At 43.2% G+C, this 21,274-nt stretch overlaps 1 protein-coding gene across 4 annotated transcripts in view; it reads right to left on the reverse strand.

The window, feature by feature from the left end:
* Positions 1-21,274, reverse strand: part of INPP4B (inositol polyphosphate-4-phosphatase type II B) — a 1,297,521-nt gene that overhangs the window by 295,026 nt on the left and 981,221 nt on the right. For all 4 annotated transcript variants that reach the window (XM_073549778.1, XM_073549777.1, XM_073549779.1 and 1 more), the window contains one exon: positions 15,343-15,490. In XM_073549778.1, coding sequence (XP_073405879.1) covers positions 15,343-15,490 — 148 coding nt within the window. The remainder of the gene's footprint in view (positions 1-15,342; positions 15,491-21,274) is intronic.

The following is a 21,274-nucleotide window of genomic DNA, read 5'->3' on the forward strand; positions in this document are numbered from 1 at the left end:
CAGAGTCTGTGTGCCCACCCGGATTTGAGGCTTAGAGGATACAACTCACCCGATAAGTCTTGACATTGAGATTATCATTGTCCAGTTAATGTATCCTTTTAGTGATCTTGAAGAACTTGGGATTGAGGCAAATTCGAAGCCCAGTATTAGACATCTAGAGAACATGTCCTGCTCCTGTGTATGTCGTGTAAACATTGACCAGTTTAATTTCTTTTATGTAGGCAGCATACAATGTTAGGTACAAAAGTCATCAATAATGTTAAGGTAATATCTTTTATACGTTATCTACTCACTATGAGCTGATGACAATCATGTACTCTTATGCATTAGAGCTACTCAATATTTTACCTGTGGCTGTTTAACTGCATTGACTAACACTGTGCTGTTTTCTATAGTATTTCTCACTTTGTGTTTCATTTTAAGCTAGTTTGTCATCTGTTTGGTTTCCTGCAAACCCAGGTGTCTGTACGTGTCAGTCATAACACATAATAATCAGCTATACCTTATATCTTCCTTGAAACTTTCTTCCATGGATGTTATCATCCATCACCACTGCGGAATATGTTGGCGCTATAGAAATAAAATTATTATTACTATGCTTTTCCTCTGATTGCTCCACTCCTGGTTTTGGCTTACAAATACTGAGGTAAAATACTGACCAAACACTGATAGTGTGCACGGGCCATACAGTCAGCATCTACTCTTGATTTGCTCTACCCCCTGCTTCTTCTACAGATGTAAAATACATGTTTTTAATGCTTAAAATGCCTCACTTCTTGCTTAGTACAAATTTTGGGAAAAAACCCATAAAGATACATGTTCAGCATTCTGCAGAGTCTTGCTGTGCTGCACATTTCAAGCATTTTTAAAAGTTGATTTTCCCTGAAGGTAACAATGAATCACTTGATCTTAATTGCTTCTTGTGCTTTGGAGCAGATAATGTATTACTGCTGAATATTACAGTTTAGTCATATTCTCTATACGCAGACACATTTGGGTGTATTTACTTTTTATCTTTAGTGAGTACAAAGATTCTTTTACAAAGGAGACTGTTAGTTGTGAATCAGACGTTCACTACTATAGCACAAATCAAAATCAAATGGTTCTTCCATCCTATATTTGATGTTAGTTTTATAAAACTAGCAATTAAAGGGGTATTCCCCTTCTCCAAGATCCTATCCTAATATTTAGTAGGTGTAGTAATAATATTCGCAAATACCTCCAATTACAAATGTAGTATAGTTCTTCTGATAAGCTTTGTCACTCACCCCATGTGCAGGGCATTGCAGTAGTTTAAGTATCCACTTTACGACCACTCAGTGGCAGTTAGGTAGTTGTTAGTGGTCATCACCATGGATACCTAAGCTACTGCAATGCCCTGCAAAAGAGGGATGCGACATAGCTAATCAGTAGAACTATGATACATTTCTAATTGGAGGTATTTGCTAATATTACTACACTTACAACATATGGGATTAGGACCTTGGAGATGGGAATCACAGTACAGTTTATCTTTAATTAGGGAATACCTCCCACCCCTACCCCCACTTTGATGATGATTCAGGATTTGCTTAAAAGAGAACTTATCAGAAGGGTTTTTTCTATTTCCATCACCATTTGTGTTAAATTGGTTTATGTGCTTTATAAATGTGTCCTTTTCGAAAGTAGTAGCAGGATTTTTTGGGAAAAGCACTTTAATTCTCATCCATGCCATTTGTCCATTTCCTTACTGAAGTCAAGGAGGTGGAGACATTTAGGAGAAGAGTCAATCTAGTCATGCTCAAAACCCTCCAAGGCTCATGTGTAGGGGTTGTCCAGTTTAAAAAAAAGGTTATCTATCCAGAAGAGGAGGGATAAGGGATAACGTCTAGATCGGTGGTGGTCTGACAACAAGGCACGATTGTCCTTGTTAGAACGGAGCGGCGCGGCAGTGCACACGTGTAACGGCCGATTATTCTTTCTCTATGGTGCTCTCAGAATAAGCCAAGGGCTGCAGTGTTTTCAGAAGACTCTTGTAAAAAACTCTGCAGCATCAGCTTGTACACCCAGCCGTATGTTTTCTCTGTGTTTTTCTGACTCCTTGTTCTGGCGGTTTACATTAAATACTTCACTGATCGAAAATACTGACGAAAACACTACCAAGTGAGGCCTATAGTAGTAATCACACATGGGGCTTTCGTAATAGTTCATTGTAAGCCAAACACAAAAGCGAATACAAAGGATAGAAGAATTATCACAGTTTACTTTACACATTTCCTTCTTTTTCTTCCATGCCTGGCTTGGCTCAGAAGACTGGAGAATTATATTGGTAAGGTTATACTTCTCTGAAAGAGCCTGTCTTTGCACTTGAAGGGCTCGCTCACATGAGTCTATAACATGGCCGAGTGCTATCTGAAGTTTTATTGGGCTAAAGTTATTCTATGGGGCAGTACAGCTCTTCTATTTTTTTCAAGCTAATTTGGCAGGAGAAAAAAAGTTGCAGCATGTTGCGAGTAGCTCCAGGATTCGGACCACGCGCACCCATACAAGTCTAAGGGTACGTGTGAAACATCGGACTGCACTCGGATGTCATCAGAGCTCAGCCCTACATCCATGGACTCAGACAATAGAGAAGATGGAGAAATTAAGTTCTCCATCTTCTTCGCACCTATGATAGGATTCTCTCATGTGAGAGAATAAGATCACACTAAGATGACGCTCAGTGTTAGGCTGGAGTCACACACAACGTAGAAAAATACGGACCGTATTGTACGGCCGTAATATGCATAAATGGTCCCTAAATAGTGCTCCGTATGTCATCCGTTGTCAGGGTGTGGCCGCGTATTTTTCTCATGTAAGCATCCGTATGTGATCCGTATAGCGTTTTTTTCTCGCAACCTTGCAAAATGGACATTTAACGGTTTTGAGGCCTGCACATAATTTAAATCACCAGCACCAACCCTATTTATTGCCTCAACATCAGGTGGCAGCCTGTAATCTGCCCATTTTGGTGCTGTGCTTGTGTTGGAGGTTGTTAGCAAACATGTCAGACACACTTCAGTTCACCCCAACTGACCGTGTTGTCTTCAACTGGGTTTTGTCCCACCGCTTTGGCCAGCCATACCTAGTAGTTGTGGATCCGCGGAGGAGGAGACGCATGTGGGTCCATCCACTTTTGAGGCAACGACTCACAAGAGGTCATTTTCACCGCCTCTATTCTTCTCTGCGGGAGCATCCAGCTAAATTCTACCAATACTGTCGCATGAGCCTTGCAACATTTGATCTACTCTTGGAGACAGTGCGCCCTGGGATAACCTTTCAGGACACAAGGATGCGCAAAGCTATATCTGCAGAGGAGCGACTTCTACTCACATTACGGTATGTACTACACAACCACATTCTCTATGTTCATGATGTGTTGCCCAAAGTATGTATTTTTTTTTTTACTAAGTTTAATGCCCTCATCTTATTCCAGATATATATAAACTTACAGACCAGAATGTTATGTGTAATATGTACTGAATATCACGTAGTCATTGCGCGACCAAATATATGTGTGTTAGTAGATATGAATCACTTAGGGTAGTTTCACATTTGCGTTTAAGGCCGCAGCGACGGCCTGCGCACGGCCGCCGCTAAGCCCCGCCCCTGCCGCACCTCCTCCGGTAGCTCCGCCTACGGGCGCATGACGCTGCATGCGTCCCCTATCTTTAGCACTGGGGACGCAGGCCATGCGCAGGTATGCATTTGGCGGCGCATGCGTCCTTTTGACGCTGCACCGACCAGCGCCAAACGCATATTTGGGCACGGCCTGCGTCCCCATGCTAAAGATAGGGGACGCAGGACACATGCAGCATCATGTGCACGTAGGCGGAGCTACCGGAGGATGCACGGCAGGGGGCGGGGCTTAGCGACGGCCGTGCGCAGGCCGTCGCTGCGGCCTTAAACGCAAATGTGGAACTACCCTAACAAGTTTTGTATGTATGTACCTGGTGTTTTGTTAATTTGTGCATTCTAAAATGTTCCATTTCTGTTGTTCTTCAGCTTCCTGTCCACTGGTCTGTCTTATGCCGCCCTCAACCATGAGTTTCTCTTTGGAAGATTTACCATTTCTGGCATAGTCAGGTCAACATGTAGTCAAATATGGTCAAGACTACATCAACTCGTCATGCCCCAGCCCAGGATGGGAGACTGGTTGAGGATATCAAGGGAATTTGAGGAGGAATGCCAGTTTCCTAATTGTATTGGGGCCCTTGATGGCAAACATATCCGGGTGCGTAAGCAGCCGAACTCTGGCTCCCAATTCTTCAATTATAAACAATACTTTTCTGTTGTATTGTTGGCTGTGGCCGACCCTCAATACAAGTTTATAATTGTTGACATTGGGGCCTATGGAAGGACGGGAGACTCTAGAGTCTTCAATACTTCCATTATGGGTCAGCGGCTACGCACCAACCAGTTGGATCTACCACCACCACACCAGCTACCAGGCTCCACTCAAGAATCAGTCCCTTATGTCCTTGTGGCAGATGAGGCGTTTCAGTTAACGCGCAATGTCATGAGGCCATATCCCCGACGCAACCTGGACCACCAGCGCAGAATTTTTAACTTGCGCCTATCACGTGCTCGGTGACTGGTGGAGTGTTCCTTTGGCATTATTTGGGCCAAATGGCAGGTCCTCCAGTCTGCCATTCAGCTGAGTGAACAAAATGTAAATGAAGTAATTAAAGCATGTGGTGTTCTTCATAACTTCACCAGGATACATGATTGTTCCTCCTCTGCTGGTGTTGTTCGTGGGTCAGACAATGTACGTAGGGTGAGACCACCTATCAACCCTCAACGTAGACCGCTCTCTGGGCTCAAAGTGTGTGATATTTTCACAAATTACTTTATGTCACCTGAGGTGGAAACTTCTTGGCAAGAGCATGCTGTGTCTATGTTGTACATTTTTCTTTTTTTTCTTTTTGGCATTTGGGAAACTATATATATTACAACCCCTTATGTCTTTTCTCTGTTTCTAAATCACTGTGTAAGCATATAGCAGCATGTCGTGATGTAAGTGCATCATTGATAAAGACAACAACAATTGAAAGTTAAAACATATTATGTATCCTTTTTTTCAAAGCCTTGTGAAACCATATTCGAGCCATATGGTATTTAGCAAAATGGCCATAATTGGCCTTAGAACAAAAAAAAATTAAAATGTTACAATACAGCATTAACCAAAAAAAACACACAAACTTATAAATTGTAGTATGTAGGGGGGGAGAAGGTGGCAGCCCAGCCTGTGTTGCCTGATGGCTAGTTTGGCCAACTTGTCCCTCGGCCTGTGTGGGAGCATACTCTTGCCCATGATGGAGGTAGTGGGCCGGCTCATGGGCTTGAGGTGGATACTGGGCACTATGATATTGGAGAGGACTCTCCTGTTGGGGCTGGTAGGGCCGTGAGTCTAAACCACCAAAATGGCCATGTCGTCCCCAACCAGATTGGGACCACCCTCCAACATTGGCTGGGAACAAGTGGCCATATTGGTGTGCTGGGTTATACCCTGACATTTGAGAATTATGTTGCCAATGTTGGGTGGGGGGGAAGGGGGTGAGGTTTAGGCCCACGTGTAGGAGGATACTCGGTCCTTGGGGGTGTGGGTTAAGATGCATGAGATTCCTGGGTGACAGCTGCCACCTCTCCAGAAACTCAAACACCTCATAAGGGGTATTGGAGGTGTGCTTGCGTCAATTAGGATCTGAATGGATCCTCGCACACGTAGCCGCACCACACGGGGAAGGGAATGAAGATAATGGGCAAGGCTGCGTGAGTACGCCTCCTCCCCATCATCAGCTGGCGCTCACGGCGATACTGGTCATGGATGCTGCGCCAGCGTCTCATCACATCTTCGACTGCAATGTGACATAAAAGAATGAAAAATTAAAATTTGCCTAAAACAAGTTTTTGAACTAGTATCAAAGTCATGTGGCCTACTAGGGTGTGAGTTCTACCCAGGGTGGCATATAGCATTGGTGCAACCAGGCCAGATGCACATGGTCACAGTAGCTCATGTGGCAAATAGCAACTCTTTAAACTGTTTTAGCTAGGCATTATGAGGAGCTTGGGGACAGGGGAGAATTCTCTCAGGGTCAAACAGTGGGTCCAAAAATAATATACAAGCCACAAGAGCCCAATATCAGAAGCACAGGATGTGGGGGGCCTACTTGTAAAATAATTTTTTGATGGCAGGTAATTTTGCATACATAATTTATGGGCACTTACTTATGTGCTGCTGCTCCTCACATGGCCGATCACCAAAATCAGGGAACATTTGGCGACATATGCGCCTCCATGCAGCCTCCTTTCTTGCCCGGTCGGCATAATGTGCATCCCGTTGGTCCCATAATTTCGGGCGATCCTGCACAAGAACAATTAGCATCTCCACATTCAGATTCAGGTAGGGTGCCATGATGCTGTACTCCGTAGAGGCGTACTTCCTGGATGTCTGGGGCGCTTTTTGAGCTAATTAGCATGTCTAAAGGCCCTTTTACATTTAGCGATGCACCAGCGATCCGACCAGCGATACGACCCGGTCAGGATCGCTGGTGCATCGCTAAATGATCGCTAGTGAGCTTCCACACAGGAAGATCTCACAGCGATGCAGCAGCGACGTAGCGCACGATACTCACCTTTCACACACAGCGATCCTGACGTCCTCCCGCCCGCCTTCAGCGTCACTCGTCTCACAAAGCAGGAAGCCCAGCAGGAAGCAGATGATGAGAAATGGAGCCGGACATTCTCGCGCGATGAGCGATGGACAGCGGGGGAGCCGGTCGGTGGTAAGTATCACACATAGCGATATCGCTATAACGTCACAAAATCAGTGACGTTTTAGTGATATTGCTAGCGATATTGCTATGTGTAAAACCCCCTTAAGCTTCCTGATAATTGCTTGGAACATTTCCTGTCACCAGGAGAAGTCCTGCGTATTTCTCGCAAGTCACACGTGTGGTCCGTGTGTAATGCGTATTTTTTGCGCACCCATAGACTTGCATTGGCATACTACGGACCGTATAGAGTACGCGACAAAAATACGGCTGATGGGAGCTGCCCCATAGAGAATCATTGGTCCGTGTGCAATGCATTTTTTTAACGCCTCTCACTCGTCCGTATTCCTGTCTAGTGTGACGCCGGCCTAATTAGCATAATCGGCATGATTCTCTCGTATGAGAGAATGATCGCTCATATGACCCCAGCCTAATAAATAGTACATTAGGGGTCTAGTTCTCACTTTTACTGAAAAATCCCCATCACAAACTGCAGTGATGCTTTTCCAAAAAAATATGCCAAACTTTGCTTCATTTTAGTGTCACATTTTGCATTTAATTTTAGACCCATTATGTGTTTAAAACAACAGATGCTGAAAAATCCACAACAAAAAAACATATAAAAAAATAACTGTTTTTTGGTGTGCTTTTTTTTTTTTACACGACTTTTCTATATGTGACATTAGTTGTTGTTTTTTTTTCAATATTCAAATATAGAACAGTTTTCTAGCTAAAACACCTCAAGAACTCGCATGGAAAAAAAACAATGCTACATGCAACATTGGCTTGTTTTACCATGGAAATCAAGAAGGAGCTTATTCAAAGAAGGTTTTTCTTTAGTGCAGATTTTGGAGCAGAAACCATTCTAAAATCCACAAAGCAAAACTGAGCATGAATCGGCTCCTGAAATGTACACTCTTTAGTTTGACAAGTAAAAAAACGGAATATCTGCCACAACCTCATGAAGTCAGCATGCACTCTCTGCTCCCTGCTTGGAAGTCTGTGTGGTTTTCTATACAATGGTGTGGCAGCTATTTGTCTGCCGGCTATAAAGATGTTCTACATGTCAGATAATTCGGCTGCTGCACGTTCCTCTCCGGCCGCCGCTTGACACGGTTTTTCTGATAAATTGTAAATACTTTATTTTCCTCCAAGGCTTAAGTAATCATCAAATTAATCATGTGCTCATTCCCTCTGAAGACAAGAGCACTTTTTAATCAAAAACATGTGGGTAATTAGTAGTTACTTCTGAGGACAATGGAAGAGAAAACGATGTAAATTGTAGATGTGATAATGATTGCATTATGTATGTGGTGTTGGCACATAGGACATTAAAAAGAGAGAGAACCAACTGTCATCTATGGCTTCAGATTTCGAACATTACCATTCTAATGAATCTTGATGTAGTTGACTTGTCTCAATGCAGAAGCAAATACTTGTGTGAACAAGCCCTGTATGAAGACTCCTAGGCTGAGTCTGAACGTTTAAGTGCGTATATATTACATAAATTATATTTGAAATTGATAGGGCCAAAGACTTTTTTTTTTTTTTTTCAAGAATCTGTCTATGCTTTTTCTAGAACCATGATATAGGAGAAGAGACCCTGACTACAGGGATGTGTTACTTTCCTGGCTGCGTTTTGCTATTTCAATACAATGTGTGTTTTGTCAGCAGGAGATTATCAGTACATGACAACTGACCTTGTGCCTCCTAGTCCGACCACGCCCCCCCAGCATTGATTAGCAGCTCTCTGGTGTGGACAGGTTATACAGAGATCAACAACTGAGCTCTGCTCAATCTGAAGCAGAGAAATCTCTGACTATCATAACCGCCCCGCCCAGTAGACTAAGTGACACATCACTGGAATTAGAGTCTCTGTCCCTTCATCATGCTGCTGTCAGATTACATAGCAAAACCTGCAGACCAATCCCGTTGAGGGTAGGTTCACACAAGCATTTAAGAATTAATTCAGAGTTTCATCCAGAAAAATTAAATGATTTTTTTTCTCACTTGTCATCTGTATGCAGTCCATTTCTGGACTCTGTGGCTTTGTATGGGATGCTTTTTTAATGCACCCTAGACTTGAATGGGTGAGTCTCATCTGATTTACAGCAGAAACTAGTGCATGCTGCCTTTCCTTTCACATGCAGATATGGTCAGTGAAAAAAATTGCTCACCTGCACTGCCCTATTGAATCTCATCGGCCAACACTCGGACCATTTTCTTCATGGACAGGTCTTGGACTGAAAATACGGTCGTGTGTAAGAACCATTAAGGAGAGCGTGAAATTGGCATGGTGACTCCTATAATCCATACAGGGTGGGGGTGCCATCTCTTATAGGTGGGACCAGAAACCCCGCTCTTTTCCTCTTCCTCTGTGATCAGGCTATTTCCATATAATTTGTTAGTCATATTAAGTCATTTTAAAACACCCGACATGTTTCGCCGAGGCTTCTTCAAAAGGTCGAAACACGCGTCTGGCGTTTTAAGGTAAAATCTTTGATATATTATCAACTCACCATGAGCTGATGACAGTCATGTACTCTTATGAATTAGAGCTACCCAATATTTTACCTGTGGCTGTTTAACTGCATTGACCAACACTGTGCTATTTTCTATAGTTTCTATCATTCTATTTTTTAGGATAGCTACAACTTTTATGTCTGACTATACTACGTCTTAAAATTTATGAGATTTCATTTCTACTGTCAGAAAGACTGACATTTTATTTGGATTTGGGGCTATACTTTTAATTGAGAGTTTTAAAGGAAATCTATCAGCAGGTTTTTGCTATGTAATCTGAGGAGAACATTAGGTAGGAACTGAGACAGTAATTTCAGACATGTGTCAATTATTAGGCTGTGTGCTATTGTTTCAAAACAATGAAGGTTTTATCACCAAGTTATCACTGCCTGGATTACAGCTCCAGCAAGACCTGGTCTCTACCTCCACCTGTGATAAGCAGCTCACTGTCAGTAGTGTGATGACACTGGTGGTGTCACAGGTGCTGCCTAGGGGGCGCAATCAGGGGGTGAAAAAGCTCAGGGAGTGCAGAAACAAGGCACGCTGTGCACAAGGACCTATGCAGTGAGCAGCGCACAAGACCTGGCACTGAGCAGTCACCGGACCAGGAGGCGGAGCCTTCCCCACATGCCCGTGCCCGGCAGCCACCTGTAGCACTCTGCACTGCTGAGTTATAAAGCAGAGCTACCAGGAATTACATATGGTAGGCATATTTATTCTCTATACCCAAATAAAGTCCAACAGAATCCAGTGGCACCGCTGCCATACCATTCAGAGCTTTGGTCAGAAAGTTATGAGCCACCATGGTTCTGGAAAGAAAATCATACCCTCAGAGATGGGAGGAGAGAGGCTGCACAAGCCCAGGAGTGGGCACAGAGTGTGGGAGGGGACAGCCAAGGAGATAAGAGACAGCTGCTCATTTTGAACTTAGTTTTTCCACTAGCAGGAGGATCCATTACCAGACTTAGGCTAGCTTCACACTAGCGTTTGGGCTGCAGCACACGCCCACTGCTAAGCCCCACCCCCTGCCCGCCCCCTCCAGTCATCTCCGCCTAGTATCGCAAACGGTTGCATGCGATCTGCACACCCTATCTTTAGCATAGTGTGCGCAGACCATGCACTAGTAGAATTTTGTGTGCGCTGCGCCCTTTTGACGGTGCGCAGAATGCACCATGCTGCATTTTGGTGCGCTCAGAGCACCTTCAAAAGGCGCACGCAAAATTCTACTAGAGCACAGTTGGCGTACGGTCTGCGCACCCTATGCTAAAGATAGGGTGTGCAGATCGCATGCAGCCATGTGCGATACTAGGCAGAGATGACCGGAGGGGCGGGCAGGGGGCGGGGCTTAGCGGCGGCCGTGCGCTGCGGCCCAAAACGCTAGTGTGAAGCTAGCCTTAGCCAGGAAAACCACGTAACTAAGATTTGGACCTGTGATCCATCAACGCCTCCCTGTGGTCACATGCTACATAACACAACCTATCTATACCCTATCCTTGTACTACACTCTTGACTGCATACTTGTATATTGTTTTGTAAATATATACCTGTATATTTCTAGTGCAACTTTTCGGTGATTAAATATAAAATTAATCTTGGGCTGCTCTTTTATCTTGATACACGAATCCCCAAGTCCGCACGCTCGGTTGGTCAATTGTACGCTACCCGGGTTGGTTTTTGACCTGATATAAGCCTGTTGTCAGACGCGGCTTATGTTGAACGAGGAACTGGTGGCAGAATACGGTACTGTGTTAGTGAGGAGCCCTGACAGTGATGGCTGAGAGGTTTATATATATATATATATATACTGTATATCCCCAGCCTGGACTGGTGATGTATATCCCCTCTTACTGGGAGCGCCGCAATAACTCGTACCTATATGGGAAGCCTTTCTGGTGACTATTTGCCCTCGGTGCAGTTTCCTGACTGACCAGGGGCAAGTGGTGGTGCCAAAGAGCTGATCCCTGCTGGGTCCATCTTTCCCTTCCATCGAGGTGAGCGAAGTCGACAGTCACTTACCCTGTGCGATCCATCACAACTCTACTAAATGCTACATCTAAAAACTCTGCTGTGCCATAACCGCTGCACCCAGTAATCTAAGTGACACATCCCTGGATTTACGGTCTCTTTCCCTACATCATGCTGCTCTCAGATGGGGTAGCAAAAACTTGTTGACAAATTCCATTTAAATTAATATATAAACCTTGACCCTTTTTTTATTACCTCTGCTGGATCAATCGGCAATCCAAAAACCTTCCTGTCTCATGCAAATGAGTTTGATGACGGTCCCAGACATAATGGTCCCAGTCCTATCTGTTATGACATGTAACCAGGTAACCACCATGTAAGTAGAGTTGCTTCTGCATAGTAAATCTGATATTCACGGTTTTATTTGCTGTTAAAGATGTTTAATAGCGAGTAAATCCTTTATGTGACATAAATATATTTGATAGATAGGTTGAGCATTACTTATCTAAAAATATGCGGAAAAAATGTTTAAGATTTATACCAAATGTGTTTATCATAGTGTCACTCCTTAGAAGCATCTTACATAGAGTTATAACACTGCTGGCTTTGCATAAGAGCACGGAGAGGATTAGTTGATTCCCAAGGGCAGGACAAGTAACAACAGCAAGAGATCTCTTTCCTCAGGAAAAATGCAGGGCGTGGGGGCTACTGCACTTCTTGGGGCATTCTTGAGCGACTGATGGGGGTCTCAGTACCCAGATTGCAATTGAAAGAATGAAAAATAAAAAATGTTTAGTTACATTTTAAGCTCTTCGTGACAGAGCCAATATGTACTTAGACTGGGTTTCCATTGCGTTAGGTGACATTCGTTTAACACATCCATTACTAAGAGGCGCTATTGCTATGTAACGGATGCGTTAACGCACCCATTGCCAGCCTTTATAGTAATGCATCCTAACACATGTCAAATTTGGCATGCATTAGCAATGATGCATTACTTTGGGATGCACCCTCGAACGCGGTCTACCACGGTTTCGGGTGCGTTAGGTCTAACACACAGTGAACAGACATGTTCAATGTCCATAGACCTCCATTACTAACGCATGCCGAAGCAAGGTTACCTTAGCGTGATTGACAAAATATAGTTAATTATGCACATCAGCATTAGCGCATCCGTTTAACAATCCGTTAAACGGATGGCACTAACGCGATGTGAATCTAGCTTTAATGACAAAGCCAATTTTTACAATTCTGACCACTGTCAGTTTATGAAGTTATAGCTCTGGAACGCTTCAACAGGTCCCATTGATTCTGAGACTGTTTTTTAGTGACATGTTGTACTTCATGTTCGTGGTCAAATTTCTGCAATATGACTTGCGTTTATTTATGAAAAAAATGGAAATTTGGTAAAAATTTTTAAAATTTTGCAATTTTCAAACTTTAAATTTTTGTGCCCTTAAATCAGAGAGTGGTGTCACAAAAAATAGTTAATAAATAACATTTCCCACGTCTACTTTATATAAGCACAATTTTGGAAACATAATTTTTTTGTTAGGACATTATAGGGTTAAAAGTTGACCAGAGATCTCTCATTTTTCCAACAAAATTTACAAAACCATTTCTTTAGGGACTACCTCACATTCAAAGTCAGTTTGTGGGGTCAATATGACAGAAAATACCCAAAAGTGATACCATTCTAAAAACTGCACCACTCAAGGTGCGCAAAACCACATTCAAGAAGTTTATTAATCCTTCAGGTGCTTCACGAGAACTAAAGCAATGTGGAAGAAAAAAATTAACATTTTACTTTTTTCACAAAAAATTAACTTTGGAACCAAACTTTTTTATTTTTACAAGGGTATCAGGAAAAAATGGACCACAAAATTTGTTGTGCAATTTCTCCTGAGTACGCCGATACCCCGTATGCGAGGGAAAGCCGATGTTTGGGCACATGGCAGGGCTCAGAAGGGAGGGAGCACCGTTTGACTTTTTGAACCCAAAATTGGCTGGAATCAATGGCGGGTGCCATGTCTCATTTGGAGACCCCTGATGTACCTAAAAAGTTGAAACCCCACAATTCTAACTCCAACCCTAACAAAGCCCTAACCCCAACACACCCCTAACCATAACCCTAACCAGAAACCTAACCTCAACACCACAACTCTAACCCCAACACAATCCTAGCCCCAACCCTAACCCTTGCCCCAACCCTAACCCTAACTATAACCCCAACCCTAACCCTAGCCCAACCGTAACTATAACCCCAACCCTAACCCTAGCCCCAGCTATAATCCCAACCATAACCCTAATCCTAGCCCAACCCTAACCCTAGCTATAACCCCAACCATAACCCTAACCCTAGCACCAACCCTAACCCCTACCTATAACTCCAACTATAACCCCAACATAACCCTTACCTTAGCCCATTTCTCTCTCCTCTGATGTGCTATATCACATCAGAGGAGAGAGAAATCAATGGGAAAGCTCTTTTTTTCTTTGCGGTGGTGATCTCAACACTGGGGTCTGTAAAAATCAACCCAAATCATGTTCTCCAGGGTCTCAGCTACCCCTGGGTAGCCGAGACTCCTGGAGAAATTCTGACACTATAACCTTATTTCTCAGCGCCGTTAAAAAGCGGCGCTGAGGAATAAGTACCCTTAACTGCCACCATTAAAAGGCGTATCAGCGGTCATTAAGGGGTTAAAAACAAAAAAGGAGGATATATAGACACGCTTGGACTGTCCCACAGGAGAATCCTTTGGTGGGCCCCTGTGAAGGAGTAGGCCACCACCCTCTTATATGAACAGTACTTGGCACAACATACTTGAGTCACTAAGTCACTATGTACAGACAAAGGTGACATCTTATTCATTTAACAATCTACCCAGTTCATTGGTATATAAATGTGTGATTGAGGATAATGTCACACTTATGTAGCTGAAAACTGGGGCACTGGAGTTGGTTACTGGTGGGCCCTTGGCAACTCAGTCCAACACTGTATATAGTGTTGCTGGGCATCACAGATAGGCAGGTAGTATACTCAAAAGAATTTATTAAAATTCAATAATGAATACAGGGCTATGCATTTCAGCACAAAAACAGAGGCTGGCCTCAGGCCAGGCATACGTGTTAGCAGTACAAAAGGGCGTACTGTAAATAGACATAAAAGGTGCGAAAGGGTTACACAACGAAATCATGGGCTCAGGGGTCAGTACAAATATAAAAACGAGACACAGGTAAAAAAAATGTAATACCTAATGCCGATATTAACTTTGGATACAATAATGAAAACAACTCAAAATGAAATCACTTGTGGTCACACATCTAGAAACACGGTGATAAACACACAAATTACACTACAATGTGCATTACTGGTAAAGGCAAAGACTAAATGGCTATACTGAAGAAACTGAAAAAAAAAATGCTGGAACAATTGTGCTACCACTTTAACAAACATGGCGATGAAGATGCCAATCAAGTTCCCATCATGCTACTCTACTAAACATACCAAGGCCCTGATTCATCAAACAATTTGTAGCAGAACATGGAGCAAAACTGTTTAAAATATGCAAAAATGTTGTGACGTTTGGGGTTTTCACACCAACTTTATCAACCTTTGGAATACTGGGTACAGCTTAGCAAGGAAGGGAACGGACAACAAATGCAACATAATTTACACCACAAAGGTGACGGAAATTGGGACAAGCTATTTATACAGATACTATATTATTCCGTGACTAGAGCACACAAGGATAAAATGTAGGCATACGGAGGAAGGAAAACTGTTTACCTTCATAAATGGGGTTAATCCAGGGTATTTCTGCTTTCCCTGGATTCATTTGGATCTATTAAAGTCTGGCAGAGAAGAGGCACTTTAAAGTGTTGCTTGCCAACATACAGAATGTGGCTTTGGGATTGGAGAAGTCAGCCACACATTTCAGTGCCATGATTTTGACTTATGGTTATTATTGACTTTGATGCAATGAAATATGAAAATGTTCTGGTAGCTAATCATTTCTATTGCTGTGAATAACATGACAATGCTCACTTCTTGTTTTTTTACCTTCTGGTGTCTTCTTTTAAGTAGAGATTAAGCAGTTGCTTTGGGATATGGAAAGACATGATGCTTTCCGACATCTGCTCCCGAACACAGATCCACTTGTTGTCAGATGCGGGGAATCGGTAGAACTTGTAGATGGGATTCTTTAACACTGTTGGGGAAACAGTACATGCTTGAGACTTGGTTCTTTTAATGAAAATCTTAAGTATATTCAGTACATCACCAGTAAAATAAAAGAATACGATGCCCAAGCTTTGCCTCGTTCCATGGCTATACCACAGTCATCGAGCTCGAAGTACTGAGGAATAAACCACACTGTCATCAGAAGCATTCATTGAAGCAACAAGGACCTACAGCAAAATCTGCAACATCTAAAAAGAAAGGTAATCATTTTCTGAATCTTCAGTTAAAAACAATATTTATTGAATGTATAACAAGTCACAATACCGCAGAAAAAAAATTGTGAAAACGTGCGTCAGACAACAGTCTTTAGTAACTGCATTACATTACATGCAATGTCTGGAACGTGTTTGCTAGATTTATTTTGTGGTATTGGTATGGCAACTTTTTATATAAACAATACATATTGGCTTTTAACTGAAGGCTCAGAAGTTGGATTAACTTTCTTCTTTGCTATTATTTTCCTTGTGGCACCACAAGCCTTTGTGCCTTTGATCTTCAGATGGGTGAGCTTACTTTTTCATGTTTGCCATCAGCAAGGTGACATTGATAATGCTTGTGCATTTACACGTTTCATAGGGGATTTTAAGCTCCCCATCTGCCCCCATAACCACTTGATTAAATCCAACGCTGCTGATACTGGTGGAACTGGCTGGCCATCTAAAGTGTATGGGAGCCTCCAAACCCACCCGTGACCGATCATGGGTTTGTTGGATAAAAATTTTGAAGTTTTTCCCCTGAGAGGATAACCACTGCTAGAACTGTCTGCAGCAGCTTTCTCCTTTCTCCTCAATGAAAAACACATCCGGGCACCCGGATGAGCTGAACATTCAAATCTATGGGGGAGTTGAGAGAGACAGGGGTCAACTGCACGATCAATCAACAGGTGTTAAAGCACCAGGGCCTGACAGTGACCGCTATCCTGTCTCGAGAATGCTGTTACAGGCAGGATTACAATGAAAGGTAGACAATAACACCAATATAAATAACCTTTACAATAGATGATGGTCACAGCACACCTCCTGCTCCTCCCTGCACAATGAACGCCTCTGCACAAAACAATGAGTATGCCATGGAATTCAATAAACATCTCCACACTAATTTTCCCATAATCAATGTGACTGCTGCTCAATATATCTTTAACTCTTAACTTCGCACAGACAAGATGGCTGCCCCCATAATTGAGTATAGAGGATACGGAATAAATAAAATCCCCCAATCAGAAAAAATAAATAGATTGGAAGACCAGAATATATTTCACTAGTTGGTTTTAATTATTTAAAAATAATATTGGCAATTGTTTTCCCTTGAAGAACGTTCAGCGTTCTTCTCCAACAACATGTCACGTTCAGGCCTACGTTTACGTACCTACATAAATGTGATATATTTAGTGGCGCGTTGTATAATGAAAGAAGTGATAAAGCCGGCACGTTATAATTCTGCTGGATTTATACGACGGAGTATAATAAATGCCATGATTACGGTGTGTTTATGCCAGATATGTGGGCTCAACGACCTTCACATCAAAGCCTTTATTTAAGTAACCATTTCAGAACTTCCAGGAAGCTCTACATGAACTTCTTTATTCCTCATAAAACCCCTGAGTTATGGCATCTGCATTCACTTTTAAATTGTTTACAGTGAAGAGCCCCAGGAAAAATAATAGTCACAACTCATTTCTATTTTTAAGCATAAAACATAACATGAACGGAATATATAATGGATGCGTAGATAGGCTAAAACATTTAATTTTCAAAGCATTTGAAGCAGGCTATGCAAATGACTAATGTTCTGCCATCTTCTATTACCTGCGTGCTTGAAGGTAAGGTAATTCATCACTGGAAAAACACAAGCTTCTATTACAAAACCCTCTCATGAGGCGAAGTTATAGCCGTCCAACATATATGGAAAGGGGCCAATTCCCAACCGCATAATTAAGGAAAAAAAAACTCTACGCAATTCAGATCTTAAGTCCAAGCTACAATGAGTGCAGTTCTCCTAATAGTTATGTCAAGAAGGCTTAGTACACCCCAAGGGCTCGTTCACATTGCTGATTTTCTAGTACGAGTACTATCCCTATTTTCATGGAAAGCACCAATATCTATGATAGTCCTCGGGACTTTTCACATGTCTGATCTTTTTTCCTCGGACTGAGCGAATTATAGAAATTATCTGACACATGTCCGATTATTATCTGAGTGTCTGATTAAAATCTGCAATACTGATTGTTAGGTCCGTGAAAAAAATGGACAGCATTTCGGATAATGTGTGGGGTCCAATTTTAAAGGACTGTCAAAAGGGAGAAGGTGGAGAAACTTCTTTTTTTTCTCTCCACGTATGAAAAAAACTGGTGACACTCGGGCCCTTTTTTCTTGTACGTGGTAAAATTGGATGTGTAAATAAGCCCTTCTGTGCCCACTGCCGGGCACACGCTCAGGTATTATGTATCCCACAGTCAGGATGGATGCCTAGACGTCCATGTATAAAAAAGACCCATTGTAAAAAAAATAATGCATACTGAATGGTGTACATTCCTTTGTTGTTTTCCTCTGTATAGGAACGTGCAATCTGCTGCGCTTCGTATACAGTAAAACAAACAGTATGCAGATGCAAACCTAAGAAACGGAGTCTAAAGGGCCTGTCACACTAAGCGATATCGCTAGCAATATCGCTATAACATCACTGGTTTTTGTGACGTTATAGCGATATTGCTAGCGATATCGCTTTGTCTGATACTTACCTCCGCGCGGCTCCCTCGCTGATTATCGCTGATCGCGCGAGAACGTCCTGGACCATTTCTCGTCGTCAGCTTCCTTCTGGGCTTCCTGTGGCGCCGACAAGCGACGAGTGACGCGGGCGGGAGGACGTCAGGATCGCCTCGTCTGACAGGTAAGTAACGACCCCCGCTATGTTGCTGGTGAGATCTGCCTGTGTGGCAGCTCACTAGCGACCACTTAGCGATGTACCAGCGATCCTGACCGCGTCATATCGCTGGTCGGGATCGCTGGTGCATCGCAAAGTGTGACAGTACCTTAACAGAACACACTTTTGGAACCTATGAGAACATTACAGTATATGTTGGGAAAAGCTCCTCACATATACTGTAGACTAGGTGCTCAAACGCAGTGTGAACTTAGCCTTGTAAATGTAAATACATCACACACGTGAGATATACCAATAGAATTCAAACAGACACCAACTACTGCAATAACGGTCAGACTAGGCCACCAGAATTCCAGGGGAACCTCAGGTTGGATCATTGAGGAGCACTGAAAGTGCAGAAAAAAACCAATCCCATTTGGTAGCGAACTTTTGAACCAATTACCTGTCAGTGTTTCTTTATGGGTCGGTTGAAAAATAACCTTTCAGACCACTTTTATGCTACTACTTGCCTATGCATTAACCCCTTAATGACCACCAATACGTCTTTTAACTGACCTGAGATATAAGAGAATAGCCTCCCCATATACAGGTGACAATCCAGCAGCTGTCGGCTGTCCTCTATAGCTGACAACTTGCTGCATCAATCAAGAAAGGCACATCCAGCCCATGAACGGCAGCGCTTCCCAGGACTCACATCCAAAGATGAGATTTCATATTTTTTTATTTCATAGGTTAAAAAAGAAGAGATACAACGCGTTTCGGATACAGTGTATATCCTTCATCAGGTATCATAAAAACACAGTACAAATCCTAATATAGTATAAAATTCAGTTACACTTATATATAGTAACAACCTTTTATCCCAGTCTCAGAAACTTGATTTAGGGTGTGGACCAAGTTCAGCAACACACCCACTGATTGATCCAACCTTGACAACATAGATGCAAGAAGGAAAAAAAAAAAACCCAAAGGAAAAAAACCCAGAAAAAAAAAAAAAGGCAACTTTCAAACTCTCTCTATGATATCATTCAATCCATTTGGATCTAATGTTCCCAGACGATATATCCAAAAGGTTTCTTTCCGGTTTAAAAGAACATTCCTATTTGCAACATGAGAGGGTGCTGCATTAGCCACGATCAGTGCTGTCACCGTCCAAATCTGTTTAACTCCTTAAGATGCTGCAGTCAATAGTGACTATATCATATAAATGTTTAAGAGTGTGGGGGCTCCCTCTTTATCCCCATCGGCACCCTGAGATCATAGCGGCATGTTCAGAAGTTATGACAGGCACCTGCCAGGACACGTACGTGGTCAGTAGATATTGTGTACTCACTCTACTATAATGAATCAGAGAGGTAGACTAAAAAAGGCCCTGTCACACATGACAATTTACCAGCGATCCCGACAACGATATCAACGTGTCAGGATCGCTGGTAAGTCGCTATGTGATCGCTGGTGAGCTGTCAAACAGACAGCTTCACCAGCGATTAGCACAGCGATGCAGAGCGCGTGGCATCGCTGTGTTCTGTTAGTTACCAGTGCGCTGATGCAGGCAGCTGGTAACTAATGTACACATCGGGTATCCAAGGGACGTGCGTCCCTTGGATACCCGATGTGTACGTTAGTTACCAGGTCCCTGCATCAGCACGCTTGGTAACTAACTGAACGATCCTCCCATAATCCTCCGCGCACTGCAGGGGGCGTAACCAGAAGATCCCGGGGAAATTCAGAGGCCTGTTTGCGCCGCTGCACCTGGTACCATGGCAACTACCAGCACAACTGGGGCCCCCAGGGGCCAGCCGCGCGGCCCGGTGCAGACGTCCATTCCCGGGGGTGGGGGTGTATAGCACAGGCTGGTGCTATACACCCGAGGGAGCAGAAGTCACAGCCTGCCCGCCAGGCCTGCATCAGCACGCTTGGTAACTAATGTACACATCGGGTATCCAAGGGACGCACGTCCCTTGGATACCCGATGTGTACATTAGTTACCAGCTGATCGCTGGGCTCCTGCCAGACACACGCAGCGATACGTGCTGGCCAGCAGGAGCCCAGCGACCAAAGAAATGTCCTGGGCTTTCCTGCAGCGATCAGCGATACCGGCAGGGGGGCCGGTCGCTGATCGCTGTCACACACAGCGATCTCGCTGGTGAGATCGCTGTTGTGTCACAAAACTTGTGACTCAGCAGCGATCTCGCTATGTGTGACTGGGCCTTAAGACAGGCACTTGTCTATGCCACATCATTAGTGCCTCACACACCTAACAATGCAGAAGCCATGGACAGCAGAGAACCTCTTTAGTGACCATTACATTCACAACAAGAAGATATGTATATGTTCTGTATAGATTGAGGGTAGTATCTATAATTTATTCCGGTGGATCCAATGACTCCCAGTCTGACAGAAGTTGTGCATACAGGATAATATATATAGAGATATTTATTATATCGGAGTTGACACTGAGTATACATTAATTTGAATATATGTGGTGCCTGACCTGACATCAGGTGTGAAGAGATGCCTTTTTACACTGAATGGTAGTGTTGCCGATTGGAAGAGCAATCCTTTACATCACCCTTAAAGGGTTATTTCAAAATGGCAAGTTATCTCCTATCCATGGGGTCCAGAGGTGTGGGCTCTGCAGAGAAATATCTTGAATACAACGGTCCTGCGCTTTCTCAACCCCTGCTCCATTCATTGTCAATGAGTCTACAGAATAAGCTGAGCGCTGTACTCTGCTATATCTGGCAGTCTCATAGACAATGAATAGATTGAAGGGGAGCATGCTCATCGCTCTACTGAAGATGGTGCTTTGTAGTGCCCCATTTTCAGGATCCCATCAATAGGGTATAACTTGATATTTTGGGAATAACCC

The sequence above is a fragment of the Dendrobates tinctorius genome, unplaced genomic scaffold (genome assembly GCF_039654945.1).
Source record: "Dendrobates tinctorius isolate UK_male_01 unplaced genomic scaffold, ASM3965494v1 ptg000161l, whole genome shotgun sequence".
Classification (NCBI taxonomy): domain Eukaryota; kingdom Metazoa; phylum Chordata; class Amphibia; order Anura; family Dendrobatidae; genus Dendrobates; species Dendrobates tinctorius.